The sequence below is a fragment of the Drosophila eugracilis genome, unplaced genomic scaffold, assembly GCF_018153835.1.
Source record: "Drosophila eugracilis isolate 14026-0451.02 unplaced genomic scaffold, ASM1815383v1 contig_90, whole genome shotgun sequence".
NCBI classification, from domain to species: Eukaryota; Metazoa; Arthropoda; class Insecta; order Diptera; family Drosophilidae; genus Drosophila; species Drosophila eugracilis.
Window position 1 is genome coordinate 7,058,594 of NW_024573812.1, and position 15,801 is coordinate 7,074,394.

The 15,801-nt window shown below is 44.1% G+C and overlaps 1 protein-coding gene across 50 annotated transcripts in view; it reads right to left on the reverse strand.

The window, feature by feature from the left end:
• The window catches only part of LOC108112570 (Down syndrome cell adhesion molecule-like protein Dscam2), a 64,459-nt gene that overhangs the window by 1,955 nt on the left and 46,703 nt on the right, over nt 1–15,801 (reverse strand). For 28 of the 50 annotated variants that reach the window (XM_017222537.1, XM_017222539.1, XM_017222559.1 and 25 more), the window contains exons 10-24: nt 10,293–10,412; nt 9,005–10,231; nt 8,621–8,776; nt 7,879–8,562; nt 7,701–7,809; nt 7,470–7,646; nt 7,247–7,413; nt 4,603–4,815; nt 3,025–3,192; nt 2,259–2,408; nt 1,482–1,792; nt 1,238–1,418; nt 1,007–1,165; nt 819–833; nt 50–116 (exon numbers count right to left, since the gene is read on the reverse strand). In XM_017222537.1, the coding sequence (XP_017078026.1) occupies nt 50–116; nt 819–833; nt 1,007–1,165; nt 1,238–1,418; nt 1,482–1,792; nt 2,259–2,408; nt 3,025–3,192; nt 4,603–4,815; nt 7,247–7,413; nt 7,470–7,646; nt 7,701–7,809; nt 7,879–8,562; nt 8,621–8,776; nt 9,005–10,231; nt 10,293–10,412 (3,904 nt within the window). Of the gene's footprint in view, nt 1–49; nt 117–818; nt 834–1,006; nt 1,166–1,237; nt 1,419–1,481; nt 1,793–2,258; nt 2,409–3,024; nt 3,193–4,602; nt 4,816–5,065; nt 5,234–7,246; nt 7,414–7,469; nt 7,647–7,700; nt 7,810–7,878; nt 8,563–8,620; nt 8,777–9,004; nt 10,232–10,292; nt 10,413–12,968; nt 13,254–13,724; nt 14,013–14,532; nt 14,821–15,801 lie in introns of all 50 variants that reach the window. The other 22 variants (XM_017222577.1, XM_017222573.1, XM_017222567.1 and 19 more) reach the window with 14 other exon arrangements.

Below are 15,801 nucleotides of genomic sequence, written 5' to 3' on the forward strand. Positions count from 1 at the left end.
TGTCGGTTTTTGTGAGTATTTATGGGCTGACCTCTTGGCCTGGTCTTACCTTTCAATCAATTTACGCATCTCTTCGGTGGTGCGCTGATCTTTCGGCTGTGGGGATCGCTTCACTGCTGCGAGTTCAGCATTTTGGGGTTCAAAATATTTGCAAAAGAAATTGGTTTGTGTTGCCCGAACCGATAGAGTAGGGTAATATTTAGGTTTAATTAAGTTCCATAAAATAAAACAGAAAGAAAAATCCGGAATGGAGATGAAATAATAAAAACAAAACTTAACTCTAACTGCGTGCAGAGGTATCTTTAAAACAAGTGCTTAACCCCCCTTAAAATAAGTTCCTTGGACCTCTAAGAGTTCCTCCCATGCAGGTTTCTAGTGACATTTAAGTTAAACTCACGAATCGAGATTAGATACAAACATAAAACATTGAAATGCAAACGGTGTGCTCCATGAAGTGAAATGAAATGTAGAATGTGCAAAATCGAAACTTAAAATTAAATAAACATAAATTGTGTACCAAAAACCAAAGTAAAATCGGAATAACTTAATATGTTGATGTTCTTTTTTTTTTTAAATTTAGCAAAACACAGCGTGAATATTTACGGATGAACGAGATAACAAAAAATCTCTGAAAAATGCGAGGACTTTTCGATGGCAATGACAGAAGCTCAATGATCGCTGGATATATCTTATGGTTTATATATATAGATTGTGGATTATGAACGAGAGAGGCGAGGGGCTCGTGAGAGGTGATCGGTTTTCGAATGATGATCGTGATAATCACACAAACTAACTCAACTTCGGCTAGGATCACTCACCCTCACTGGAGTCTTCTGATTTATATTTTACACAAAATTTCGAACAGATTGGATTGAAAGAGATGGCGAATTGATATTGTTAAGATTAGACCGATCTCTCGAATGTATCAATATGTTAGATATATCATATGTAATAATAACTTATATATCCTCTCATATGGGAGATCACTCTCCGGTTTACAACTTACCTCCGTAGTTTCCGCGTGGTCCGTGGTCACGATCGCACTCTGCCTCTGAGATCTCGTTACTCTCCTTGGAGTCGTTGAATGAGGAGTTGCTCATGTCATGGTTGCGTGGCGGTGGTGGTGGAGGTTCAGGCGATCCATTGCCAGGGTTGCGAGCAGAGCCTGTAGATCAATAAGTTGTGTGATGTAATCTAAACTCCTCCCATCTTATGGCTGAGATCAACTTTTACTTACCGATGCTGCGACGTCCCATGGATCCTCGTGAGCCGTAATGATCGTAGGGCTGTCCATAGGGACCGCCGTACTGAGATCCGTACTGATCCTCCTCTGGGGCGCAGTTAGCGGGGTCATCGTATTCGGGTCCGGGTCCGGAGTACAGGCTGCCGCCTTGCGAGTTGACGCGGGTGTATCGGCGCTATAGGGAATATAACAATGGATCAGTCATCCTTATATAAGCCAGCATAAGATGGCTACTCACATATTGATCTTCCTCGGCGCAGTTGGCGGGATCATCGTACTCGGGAGCTGGAGTGTAGATGGAGGACTGTCCACCCTGGCTATTCTTGCGCTGGTAACGATTGGCCCTGGGCATCGACTGAGATCCTGAGCGGGAGTGCACGTGTCCTGGGTGTCCTGGTGGCAGCATGGTGCCCGCGTGTCCGGGAACTGGGCCGGCGTGTCCATTCTGATGGGGGAAGGTCTGGAAGTTCATCGCCTTGGTGGGGTCCATTTCCTCGCGGAAGCCGAGCAGGTGGAACGTGGCATAGGGGCAGATTTCATCTTCCATGCCTTTCGGAAGAAGAAGTCGATTAGCACGTGTGTTCCCTAAGGCAGCTTTAGTGTTTCGGTGGATTTGTTTTAGTGTTTTTAGTATGATGCGATGATACCTCTTAGTTACCCTTACCATAAGATTACTTACTAGTTGGTTAGCTTGAGTTAGCTGGATGCGACCAGGAGTTAGACTAAATGTTAGTGCTGGTAAAGTAACTTAAAATTAGGTAAATACAATGAGGAATCGATCTTTAAGGATATTTAGAATTTAACATTTTCATCTTCATTAAGAATGGCAAGTAGCTTTTGGATGTTATGATTTATATTTCTTAGAATAGAGCTTAGATAAGAGATAAATAATGCATAAATCGATTCACTCTTTTCAAGGGATTGGGTAGTGAGTTGGGTTAGTAGGGATCTTTTTAGAGGAGTAATGAACTAAAATCCAACAAAGGGAGCGGTTGCTCCACTCCGCTTCGCCTACCTGGATGCCTGTAGTGACACTCGGCATTGCCGTGGGCGTGACCATAATGGTTGCCGTGCATTGGCACTGGCGGGGCCTTCAGCTCCTCGTACAGGTTGGGATTGCGCCGGGGATCCCAGGTGGAGTGGTTCGAGCGCAAGCCACCGCGGCCTGGACAATTGGTGGTTTGGTTTTTATGTGGTTCAGGTGTGAGGTGTGGATGGATTCGTTTCGTGTATGGTATTTTTTCAATTTCCAATTTCGTACAACATCAAAGATAAGTCAACGGAAATCATAATCGAATTGAAGCAACCGAAGTGGTGCGGGATTTGCAGTTGGTGCATGGGGAGCAAGAGGGTTAAACGATAAGTACAAATTCAATCAAAGCTGGGATAATCCCAAACATAAATGGGCAAAGAATATATCTAAATTAACAACAACATTTAATAATGGGATCTTTCTTTATAGTTCTTTAAGTTCATGCCGGGAAAGATTAGGAGTTTGGAGAAACTGAAAAGGAAGCGGCTTAAAAAAGCAACACTAAGAATTTTTTGGGTCCGGAAAAGCTTGGCTCGAGTGTGGTTTGTGGAATGGCAGAGGATTACCTCTCAGTGTATGCAAATGCAACGCAAAATACTTTTCGTGTCTTTTTTTCGTTCGCAAAGTAAATGGAAGAAAGAACTAAGCCCCACTCCATGCCCGGGGACCTGGGGATCGGAGGATCCTTCTCCCGCAGACATGGACCGGCGGCATTAATAAATGTTGCATTGGAAATTTAGATGCTTACTTATGACTGTACCTCGCTTAATCCGGTCGCAGGTGTTGTAGTTGGATCCAGGAACAGGTGGCAGCTTCCGGTTGGGCGGGGCAATGTAGCCAAGCTCATCGCGCAGGTCAGGACGACGCTTGTCCAGGGTGGCGCCGGGTCCCATTGTCTGATTGTAAACTACATCGTCTAGAATTAATATATGATATCGCCAACTCAATATTGAAACACTGAAGATGCTTTTCCTTCATTCTATGCTGCTCGCATTTAATCAACTCGCATACTTTACTTCTGTTTTCGATCTCGACTTGTCACTCGTCACTCGTTACTCGTTACAGGATTTAACAGTTAAACTTTTGTTTTGGTTTTTGGTGCGGCATGTCAACACACTAAATGTGCTAATTAGTAGCTCAAAAATACAAGTTACGATTGCGAAAAGATTCCAAAAGAGGTTACGTGAAGTGTTCTTGTTTTTTGTTTTCGATTTTAAAATATACCAACTGGTCAACGGTTACGATTACGATTACGATTACGATTGTTAACAATGACATGAAATGAGCGATGATCTTAATTTTGGATTTACTCGACTTTACTTTGTCATCGATCAAAAATCTCGATGGTGATTTCAAAAAGCATCTTAGTTTTGGTTGTTTATATAGAGGGGGAAAGTACGGAAAGTATTCAGAACTCAAAAACGAATACGATAGATTTGATTTGTCTTGTTTTGTGGAGGATATGGTTGTAGATATAGATAGATAGTGAAAGTTGCTCAGTTTATAAGCAAAACGTATGTACAACAATAGGCTAGTATAGATATATCGTTTACTGTGATTAAACTTATATTGCATATATGTAAATACGGTACTCCGCAGAGCCAACAACAACTAATCATAAATAAATTTGCAAATCTGTTTGCAAATTTATATATTGCTTCGGGGTTATTAGGGGTTTCAGTACCACTTTCAAGTCATATTTGGCAATTGATAAACCAATTGGTTTAATGACGATGAACTATCAATGATTGTTATATGTACACACAGATATTGACACTAATTGAATATATATTAATGGATATTATATATATTGATTGTTTGGTATATTTTCAGTTTCTGACTGTTTATGTTGGTATATTTTTGTAGTGCGAGCTTTTGGTATATTTTTGTAGATGTAACTTGTGTAGAAGTATCAAGAAATATAAGTAAGTCATGCAAAGCCAAACTACACATCGACATTCTATGAAATATTAAAATTAGTACAAACCGACCAATTTGTCTTTAAGAGTGACGGCTAAACTTATCGGCATATTGGCTAAATTTTTGGTAAACTTAGGTTCAAATTATTTGGATTATAAATAAATAGATAACTGAATGTTGAGATATTCTTAAACTGATAAATAAGTGGTAAATGGAATCTCCCAATCAGATTGTAAAATGTTTCTAAATGATTTATCGATCCTTCATTCATAAATACAAAAATTTAGCCAGTATGAAATAAAACAGAAATAAAATATTTTGCTAATAACTACAATAAAGAATATTTAAGTTAAGAGTCATGAGAAAGTTTTGGGCTCTTGTGGGAATCCTTGTTAGGAGAACCTACAGTAGACATCCTTCTGGCCGCCGCGCATGTCGTCCGCTCGTCGTCGGGATAACGCCACGCACACCACACAGATTCCCACCGCTACCACCACCACGGTGGCGATCAGAGGTACCATAAAGTTCAGATCAAGCCACTCGGGCATCCAGGCGGGCAGGCGGATGCGGGTGTGGACGTTGCCGTGTCCCGTTCCATCGTCCAGTGGGGCAATTGTGCCTTTTGATAGTGGGTGGGAGACATACAAACCGGATTCGCACATGCAAAAGTTGGGTCATGGGCAAGAACAACAACAATTGGGGGGTATATAGGGGCAGGCAGGCGGTACAGGCAGTATTATCATATTTAAGATTTGTTATCATGACATAAGCACGAGTGTGGGTGTGTTGCAAGTTTCGTGGTGTTCAGAGGGAAGTAGAGAGAAACCGAAAAGAGAACGAAATACTTAATTAGTTGTCAGCATAGATACCTTTGTGGTGATTGCCCTTGCTACGCAGTATACAAATAACAATTATCGCTATGATTATGACGAGCAGAGCCGCCACGACGGGCACAACTAAATTTAGGTTCGAGAGGATAATGCGGATCGTGTCCTCGGCGCTTAATTCGGGTAAATCTCGCGAGGGTGCGATAGTGCCTGCAACAACAATAACAACAACAACCAAAGGGTGTTTTTTTTTCGTTTTTTTTTTTGTTTGACAAGTCAAGTGGTACGGAAAGAGACAGAGACACAGAGAGAGAGATAGAGAGAGACAGAGAGAAAGATCAGTGGTACCCTTTGACCTCCACCGCTGGCACATTGACCTTTGTACCGTGAACACTCAACACATACATATACAAATACAGACTGTGGCAGGTGAGAAAGTTCAAAGGTTAACTTGTCGATATTCGATATTCAGTATTCAAAAGAGAGAAAAATATAATTATAGTTATGGTTTTTGATTATTTTACATGGCGCAGAACTTTAAGCACGCATCAAAATGTGATTAAGTTAATATGAGAACTAGTTAAACTATTGAAAAACTTTATAATTTTATAAAAAAACAGTTTAGTTTGGGTATTTAAATACGTTTAAATGCAATTTGTTTGTGATCCGCTTAAAGCTAGTTAATGATGTATGTTGTTAGATCGCTAGAACTGGACGAAACGAATGGAACAGCATTCCGAGAGCGAGACGAGTCTCCTTCAAATAAACCAACTAACTTAGGTGGAACTCAACTTCAACTTGACATAACTATAACTCAAACGAATCGAAATGGCAAAAAACCCAAAATATAATGTCTGCGTGTGACTGTTGTGATAAGTAGTATAAGTCGAACCATAAGTAAAAGTTTAAGAAATCATCTCTCTTAGATCAGACTCCCTGGCCAGGACTCCCAGGTATTAGGAATGAAGGTTCTTTGGTTGTTGTGCTTGGTTGTCATGGTATGGTGGCTCTGCTCGATTCTTGGTTTTGAGTTTTCACATTTTCTTTGTCTTTTCCAAGCTTCTGTTAAATGAGCACTTTGCTAGTTTCAATCAAACAAAAAGCAAATCAAGTTAGCTAAAATCATAAATTTTGTATCGTTGGTGAGTGATTCGATTCTGTGACCAGTTGTGAATGGGGAAATCTAACTCAGTGAATTGGTTCTGGAAAATGGCTATTTCTTATTAGCGGGAATGGTACATCGATTGGAGTTCTGTACAATCTCCAGATTCGGGAATGGATCAGCGGGTTTTACAACATTTAGTTCATAATAACGACAGCTCGATCGATGGATCAAGAGGGTTCCACTATGGATGTATATCTTACAAAGTCTCTTTCACAAACTGGGCACAGAAATGCATAAAGAAAATCAAAATGAAAATCATACGAAATCAAAAAGGAACATTCCATGTCAGCAAGAAAGATTTAATCGATTTAAAGTTTATATATTACATTTTAAGCGAGTATTTATAAAGATTGACATGGAAAGTCCCTTATATTCATACTGTGATCTAGAGCACTACAAATGCTTGGGTCTAGTAAAACTTAAGATCGAAATCAAAACAGTGACTGCTTGGTGAGTTAGTAAACTATTCAGTTATGTACATATACGTTGCAGTAGCTCTTCATGGGGATTGTTGAACAAACGGAAGGAAACAAATTGCATTTACGTAAGGAAAATGATTATTATTTTACACTTTTCGGGTGCTTCTGCTTTCAGAGTTCTGGCAGTAAAATCAATAACTATTTTCAATAACATAAAATCAAAAGTGAACTAAAGCAACTATATCGACAAGCTTTGTGTGGGCAATAAATCAAAATCATAAATCTTTAATTACTGTGCAATTTGTTCACATTGAAAAGCATAAAAATCAAAAGTTGCTCATTTTTTCTAAAATATTTTTTAACTTTTCGTGATTGGCAAAGACAAAACAAACTCAGGAAATCTGGTGTACAACATTGTAAAGCTTGGTGCTTCTCATCTTGTTATTTGTATATGGACAGTGTTTCGGGGAAGAGATCCTGGAACCACTCCATCGGACATCTGTTCCCAGTAAATGGGTTTTCAGGCTGCCCTTGGAGTGGTTTTCCCAGGATCTGTCCCCGAAGCTGTCTACGTAGAGTACTCTATGTACAAAAGCAATGCAGGATTCAAATGGGAATCGGAGAACAGATCATAAATACCTCCGGTAACGGTCAAAGTGGCAAAGTCGTATTCGGCCACGGTGAATCCAGCCGAGTTGTGGGCGGTGATGCGGAGATTGTACCAGGTGGCGGGTTCCAGGTCCAAAACCACGTAGTTGTTGTCGGGCTTAACGTTGTTCGAGATTTGGTTCCATTCAATTTGATCACTGTATAGATTAACAATCTTAGATATATGTATAAAGTTTACTTTTTATTGATCTACCGTTTCTTGCTCTCAACCACAAAGTGGGACATGGGGCAGCCACCATCTTTCCAGGCCTTGAAGTGCAGGGATACGGAGTTGGAGGAGACTTCAATGAAGCGAGGCTTCTCAGGCAGTTTGGGTTTCTGTCCCTTGGTACGAGTGTTCAAGATGTCGGAAGCTTCACCAGCACCAATGCTAAAAAGGGATGGCCATTAGAATTCACCTAATATAAGGTGTTGCAATACTAACTTGTTAAATCCTGTGGCATAGACCTGATAGCGTGAGCCGCACAACAGACTCTCAATGTTGTGCTTCTGTGAGTCCACGGATACTTCAGATGTTTCCCATTCTCCGAATTCTAAAAGGATTTATTTATAAATTTTAAAAAACAATGTCAAAAGATGTCATATCTCAAGGAGATACCCACCTGGCTTGTAGTGCAGGGTGTATCCATGCAGAGGGGCAGTGTCTCCTTCATGGGGCTTCAGCTTAACGGTCAGAGCATCTGTGGTGGTGGCAGACAAGGTGACATGAGGAGATTGAGGTGGTGCCAGGACAATGAGTTTGTGGGTGATCGAGTCCTTTGCAATCGAGTTCTCAGCGTGGCAAGAATAGTCTCCGGCATCCTGGCGGTTAACCGACTTTATCAGCAGCGAACCATCGGGCAGAAGACGCATACGGTCATTGGCACTGAATTCGACGCCCTTGATCTTCCAGGTGATCTCAGGTTGGGGTGCTCCAACGGCCAGGCAGGGCATCTTAGCGTCCTCCTTGAAGGTGGCAGTGAAAGTGTCGTCGAAGGAGGCAATCTTGGCGGGCACTTGGTCGCTGGGCATGGCCACTATACTCTTGGACTGCTGACCCTCTCCGATAGTAGTGCTAGCAGTGACCCAGAATTCGTACGGCTTGTTCTTCTCCAGTTCGGTGGCCTCGAAACTCATCTGGTAGTGGGGAACCTTCTGGGTCTTTGTCTCGGTCTCAGCGCCTTCGGCCTTGGAGTATACGGTGTACTGGGTGATAATACCGTTGGGCTGTGCTGGTGGACGCCAGGATACCAGGATGGCAGCATTACCCATAACCAAGGCTTTCACATCAGTGGGTGCTTCAGGAACTGTTGGATGAGAGTAGTTAGAAATAACGTTCGTGATATTATCTTAACTAAGACCCACCATCGGGTTCAGTTTGGCAGTGAATGGGAACGCTGCGAACGCCATCGCCTCCGGCTGTGGTGGCCAAAACCTGCATCGTGTAGTTGGTGTACTTCTTCAGGCCATGGAGAACGGTGTCGGAGGATGCAGTCTTCTTATAGTGTCGCTTGGTCTCGTCTAAAACAGTTTATGAAAAGGAAATATTGATTAATGCAAAGGATTAATAAAGTCAAACTTCTATAAATCAAACTGCGGTAGCTTGAAATGTCTTGGATTTCAAATCAATCTGATATAAGATGGCGATTCGTCAAAGGAAAGTTCTACTGTACGACCTCAAAGTAAGCTATCAAGGAAGAATATAATTTCCTTCTTTCTTTTTTACTTTTTTAAGTTGACTGTACTTACCATACCACTCGTCGCTGGGGGCATAGACAACCTTGTAGGTCTTGATCACTCCGTTGGCCGACTCCAGGGGTGGGCTAACCCAGCCAACTCGGATGGTCTGTGAGGTCAAAGTGGTGCAGGCAGTGTCGCTGGGTGGCTGGCTTGGTGTTCCTTCGGCTGTGAATTGCTTCTCTTCCTCGCTCAGTGGACCAGCTCCGATCTTGTTGAAGGCCTGAATCACGACAGAGTACTGGGTGTAGACACGGAGGTTCTGCAGTTCCAGGTTGTGCTCCTTGCCCTCCTCGGTGATGAAGTTAATGGTCTCGAAAACGTATGAGGAGTTTGTGTTGGATAGCTTGTAGCCGACGTAGTAGCCCAGGATCTCTCCGTTCCATTCGGTGCGTGGTGGTGGCTTCCAGGTGACTCGCATGGTGGTCTGATTCACGGGTTCTACCTTGATATTCTGGGGCTTGCCGGATGGTGCTTCCTCAGCTGTGATGATGGTTACCGCTTCGGAGGATTGGGAGGTTCCAATAGCGTTCTCGGCGACAATGCGGATGTTGTAGGTAGTGGCAGGGCTGAGCTTCTGAACTTGGGCTTCGGTGGTGTGTCCGGGCACGATGACGCGATCGATTTCGCTCCATGAGGCACGAGAACGCTTGAACTCAATGATATACCTGACCAGTGGGGAGTTTCCGTCGTAGGGTTGGGCCCAGCTCAGCTGCACAGAACGTCCGGACTTGTCGAGCACTTTCAGGGCGTAGGGCATCTCGGGAACTTCCTGGACAATCATATTTATGCTGGCATCATCGGATCCAAAGGCATTGGTGGCAACACAGGTGAAGAGGGCGGAATCAGACCTTTCGGTACGCTTGATCGACAAACTGGACATAACTCCGGTGGAAAGGATCTCCTCGCGAATGGTGTAGCGGTTGTCGTTCTTGGGGTCCAGTCGCATGTTGTTCATGTTCCATAAGATGCCAATGGGTTTCTCGCCCTTCGCCTCGCATTGCAGTACGGCGGGTTCTCCACGTCGGGCGGTCTGGTTACGCAGCTTTTCCGTGAACTCTGGTGGGGCCTGGACGCTGATCATGATCACTGCCGAAAGTCCGGATCCAATACCGTTGATAGCCTCGCATAGGTAGTAACCCTCATTGGTCTTTTGGATGTTATCAACATGCAGAGTGCCCTCTTCAACGCGGATGTTGTCGCTCTTCTTCAGATCCTTGTACTCTCCGGGGGTATCTCCTGGAAAGGGATTAGTCATTAGACATTCTTCTAAAGGAACATAGATAATTTTTGTACTTACCAACAGCTTTCTTCCATGTGACTTGAGGCTTGGGGAATCCATCAGCTTTGCACTCAACCTTGGCATCGGAACCCTGGGCGAAGGCCTTATCGGTAGGCTCGAGGATCCATCTGGGTGGCACTGTTGGTTGGGTTTGGTGACGCGGTTGTGGAAAGATAATATGTTAGTCGAGATGTGGTGGTTCCTTAGCATAAGTATCAGCATGCAATACGGTCAGGAGTCTTAGAGGAAGCGGAAGGACGGACTTAGTTTCAAGCAAAGTGAAATGATCTTTGGAAGAATTTGAAATTTGTATTTATATTTCATTTGAAAAGGAATTTAAGGAGAATAAAATGGGTATCATTTCAGTTTTCTTTTAGTGCGTCGAACTACCTTAGAGTTCCCGTTTTCAATGCTTAAGTTAAAGTGTTGATTGAAGATCATCTACTGGGACTCACTAAGATATTTCCACGCACTTACTTATCTTTAAGAGGAACTTAAAAGGCCAAACTACAACCGAAATATTAGCACAAATAACCAAGATGATAAGGGGAGAAATGAAGGGGGGGCTTTAATTAAACTAAAGTTAGACCAAACTAAAGGTTAAAGTTCATGCAGTCAGTGCAAAGCGAAGTTCTGTTCGAAGTTGCTCTTGGCACTTTGTATTCCTTCGCCAACAGACTTCGCTTTGTGGCTTACTAACTAAGTAAATAATGATTAACAAATGAAAGATAATTAATGAGGGATTGGAAGGAAGTTTGTGGGTTACTTGGGGGCTGGACAGATCAGATCAGGGCGAATGGTTACGTTTTGTGGAAGCGCACACAGGCTCAGTCTCGTTTGGTGGAAGACTGAGTTCCTTAGTTACGGCTAAATTTAGTTTGGGTTAAGTAGACAATTAGAAGCGATTATGATAGTAGATCTTGCAGTTATTGGTTTATTCGGTGTTGGAGCATGAGCCCTGTGAACTTGTATTTTACATAGAAACCAAAACCTCTCAAGGAGTCAATCAAATTAGAAACTGTCAGGCTGTGAGTCGTATCCCTGAGTCCTTTGCAAGGACTGTGCTTAGTAGAGTGCTGTGTGTGTGTGTGGGTGTTGCTGTGCATGTGTGTGTGCAGAGTCAGATCTGAGCTGTTTTGACATATATATATATATATGGATATATGGATAACAATCGAGTAAGCTGAGTAGACATAGATATGCAGTGGGACCTAGGTTAGATCTTGGCTAACTTTGCCCATCTGTTTAAGTTCAAACTTCACATATTTACACAAGTATTTAGACCTCAATCGACTTGGTCTCACTTGGTCGTTGGCCTACAGATGTGGAATATCGATAAAATCAAGGAAGTCGAGAAAAACTGGATTAGCTGCAGCAAGAGGAGTCGAAAGTAAGATGGAAGTGGCCAGTATCTGATTACCATTCACAGTTAGCCTGGCCCGGCGTTCTGCCATGCCCACCTGGTTGATCGCCCGGCAACTATAGTTACCCGCATGCCCCTCCCCCGCCCTGTTGATCAACAGCAGGCTTGTGTGCTCGCCCACTGTGGCCTGAGTGACGTCATCGTCGCCGTCATCGTGCACCTGCCGCCCATCTAGCCACCATTCGAACAAAATGGGCGTGGCCCCCCGACTGGCAATGCAGGTGAGTTGCACATAGTCGCCGACATCGCAAACGGAAGCGGAAAGCAGCAGCGACGACAGCACAGGTGGTTCTTGTGGGAAATCATTGGGGGAACAGGAGACATTATTAACTTATTGGGTCAAATGTAATTACTGAGAATTGTAATTGGATAATGAATGATGATATATAGGAAATCAATCAATATATAAGTCCTATGTTCCTATTCATATATATTCTAATATAATAATATTAAACGAAAAGTCTAAGAAAACAAACCAAAGAGAGTGATTTGGGTTATTAATTTGAGATTTGAGATTTTAAGATTTTACGTAAAAAACTTTGTCGGAATTTTTCCTAACTAATCCTAACATACTACAAAGGGTAGGGAATATTCAAAGTGTAAACTTTTTCCTGTTAAATTTGTTCCTAACCCTATGACTATTCCAGTTTGAACTGCTAAAAGTAGTAGATCTCCAAGGTGTACTCTACAGAGGATAACTTTATATAAACAAATAAATAAAAGTCACAATTTACAAGCTATATACACACAACGGAGTGTCCGGCTATACCCTTCACTTTCAGAATGGACCACCGACTGGCCAATCCCGCCGCATTGCTGGCCACACACGTATAGTTGCCGGAGTCGCCGATGGTGGTCTGGCGCAGGGACAGGATCAGGGTGTACTCGTCGATCTTGTGGTAGATGGAGCGCAGCAGCGGCTGTCCGTCTTTCAGCCAGTAGATGTCGATGGGCAGGTCCCCAGAGGAGACCATGCACATAACCCGCACCGCCTGGCCGCCATTCACACCGTTGGCATTGAACTGAAACTGGTCGACTTGGGGCAGCTCTAGGATGGGGTGATAAGAAAGCCGTGCAAAGGGTCAACACACTGTACAGCAGGGGGGATTTCGGGTGGGTGTACTATAAGATCCCCCAAATCCCTTTGTATAATACAGGTTCGTGCTTATGCAGTACCAACACCAGACACAGAGACAAGGATTTACAGATGCCTTGGACCTAATCTAGGAGTCTACACAGCCAATGATTCTTGAAGAGATTTTCAAACAAACCCTTGACACTCAGGTGGGTATCTGCCGTGGTTTCGCCCGCCCTGTTGGCTCCCTTGCAGGTGTAGTTGCCCGCATGTTCACCCCCGACGCTCTCGATGTTCAGCGAACTGCTTCGCCGTCCGTGCATCATGATGGTGACCCCGGGCAAGTCTCCAGCAGGCTCGCCATTGTAGTACCAGGTAATGTTGAAGGGTGCATCGCCGTGCACCACCGCGCAGGTCAGCTGGTAGTAGTCGCCCACGTACAGGGGCGAATTCACGGGCAGAGAGGCCAGCTTGGGGGGCACTTCATTGGGGTTTTTCACACAAAAGAGGGAGAAATAAAAATTAAACATAAAATATAATTCCATGAGGTGAGGGAACCTATCTATCTCCCATATCATGATACTTAATGGAAATACCTTCCAAAATGCTGACAATTTTCTTCAGTTTTAAAGACAACTTAGACAATCGTTGGTTCCCTAATATCTTTCTATCTTTCTGGTTACTAAAAGTATATCCAAACCTAGTCAGTACAGTTCAGTGCAGTCTGAGTGTCATACATGCAAGCATTTTCGTGTGGAGGTGCGTCAGGCCATACCATTAAACAGTGATGGATCTAACTTGGTCAGAGACTAAGAAGGAAAGATTCAGGGAGTCAGAGAGCAGCAGAGACAAATGGACAGAAGATCATGCAGCGACACTTTGGCGGTCCCAAGGGTTAGTATACGGCCACAAAGAAACTACTCGAGCGACCCAATCCCGGAGAATTCCTAACCGTAGACGTTCAGCGGCGTTGTGAACTGCTGATGTCCCGCCAAATTGCGGGCGTGGCAGGTGAAGTTGCCAGCATGTGAGGCCTCCACGGCCTCGATCGTCAGCACACTTCCACGACGACCTACGCGGGCCGTGGTGATTCCCAGATCCTCGGAGATTTGCTGGCCATCCAGCGTCCAGTCGATGTCAAGCGGCAGATCACCGCCAGGAACAGAGCAGTGTAGCGTCAGGTACTGACCCACCTGGGCGGGGCCCTCCTCGAACGCGAAGGGTATGATGCGCGGTAGAACTGGATGGAGGTTTTCCGATGATGGGATGGTAAAACAAAAGGTGAACAAAATTAAATCATAATTTCATCAAAGGAAGCTCTTCTTAAGACTACTGGGATGAGGACCTATAACTTTCAGCTGGGTGCTATATGTGGCTCTGCCGGCGGCATTCTCCCCGTGGCAACTGTAGTTGCCCGCATGACGATCGGCCACGCTTTCGATGGTCAAAACACTACTCCGTCGACCCATCTTAGCTATGAGGATGTCCTGGTCATCGTCATTGAAAAGCGGCTGGTTGTTGAACGTCCAGCGGATGTTGAGGGGCAAATCGCCCTCCGTCAGGGTGCACTGGTAGGTTATGTACTGGCCCAGATGAGTGGGCTGTGAACCGGTGGCAAAGGGCGTGATTTGGGGCAAGACTTGCGGGGAACACAAAACAAAAGCAGTGAAATTAACAATGAAATACGAAAAATAATGAGAAACAAGGTGATTGCTATCTACTTTAGGGAATATTCTTAAGAATTTGGATCTCTGTCCCACCGTTGACTATCAGAGCAGCCGTGTACTCCACCATCTGGGCCTTATTTCTGGCCCGGCATGTGTAGTTTCCCGCATTGTTCCCGTTCACTGAGTCAATCGTGAGAACATTAACCTTCTTGCCGATCTTTGAAGTTGTGACTCCGTGGTACTCGTTGATGGCGTAGTCATTGAACAACCAGGTGATGTCCACGGGTAGATCGCCCTTCGAAATGGTGCATTGCACGGTCACTGAATCGCCAAAGTTGGCGGGCTCATCCCCGAATTCAAAGGGACTGATATGGGGTGGTACTTGGAAACAAATGGGTAATCAAAGGATGGAGGTCTAAAGATCTTATCCTTACTAATACTATTTTCCCGAATAGTGACTAATTTTACCTTAGAACTAAGATACGAAAGCCAAGACACAAAAGCCAAAGCAAACATGCAATTTGTACGAGTATGTGTGTTCAGTGTGAAGGATTGACAGGAGTGGGGTCACAAATAGAAACTAACTAAAGCAGAAGGACACTCAAGTGCTGTACAGAAGCTCTGGCTGCGCGAAGAAAGTACCATTCACTATTAACTGGGCCGTGTACACGGCCGAGGCCCACAGATTCCTTGCCTTGCAGGTGTAGTTGCCCACGTGGCGGGCATTCACGGCATCGATCATCAACACACTCAGGCGCTTTCCCATCTTCGAGGTGGATATGCCGGAGTAGTGATTGATGGGGTAGTCGTTAAACAGCCACTCAATGTCGAGCGGTAGGTCCCCGGAACTGACCAGGCAGTTCACGGAAACCGAATCCTCAAAGTTCGCCGCCACTTCGCCGAAGTCGAAATGTGCTATTTTGGGGGCAACTTGTTGCAAGAACAGGGAAAGCTACAATAAGCTGGGGATTCTTAACTCAAACAAACGTAACAAAATGAAAATCAATAAACATATATTATAGGTTCGATTCCCCAAAATGTACCATTAACTATTAGCTCGGTGGTATAGTTGACCGATGCGGCGTGGTTCTTGGCCCGACAACTATACTTCCCCGCATGACGAGCCTGTACACTATCGATACTCAGCATACTATTCCTCTTGCCACCTTTAACTACATTTATACCGGAGTAGGAGCTAATGCCGTAATCGTTAAAGAACCACTCGATGTCAATGGGTAAATCTCCGGTGGAGATGAGACAAGTCACTGAAACGGAGTCCTCCACATTCGTAGGCTCGTCTCCGAAGTCGAAGGGCGTGATTCTTGGAGGGACTTTGGAGTGAAGGTGTTTCTCAATGAAAAT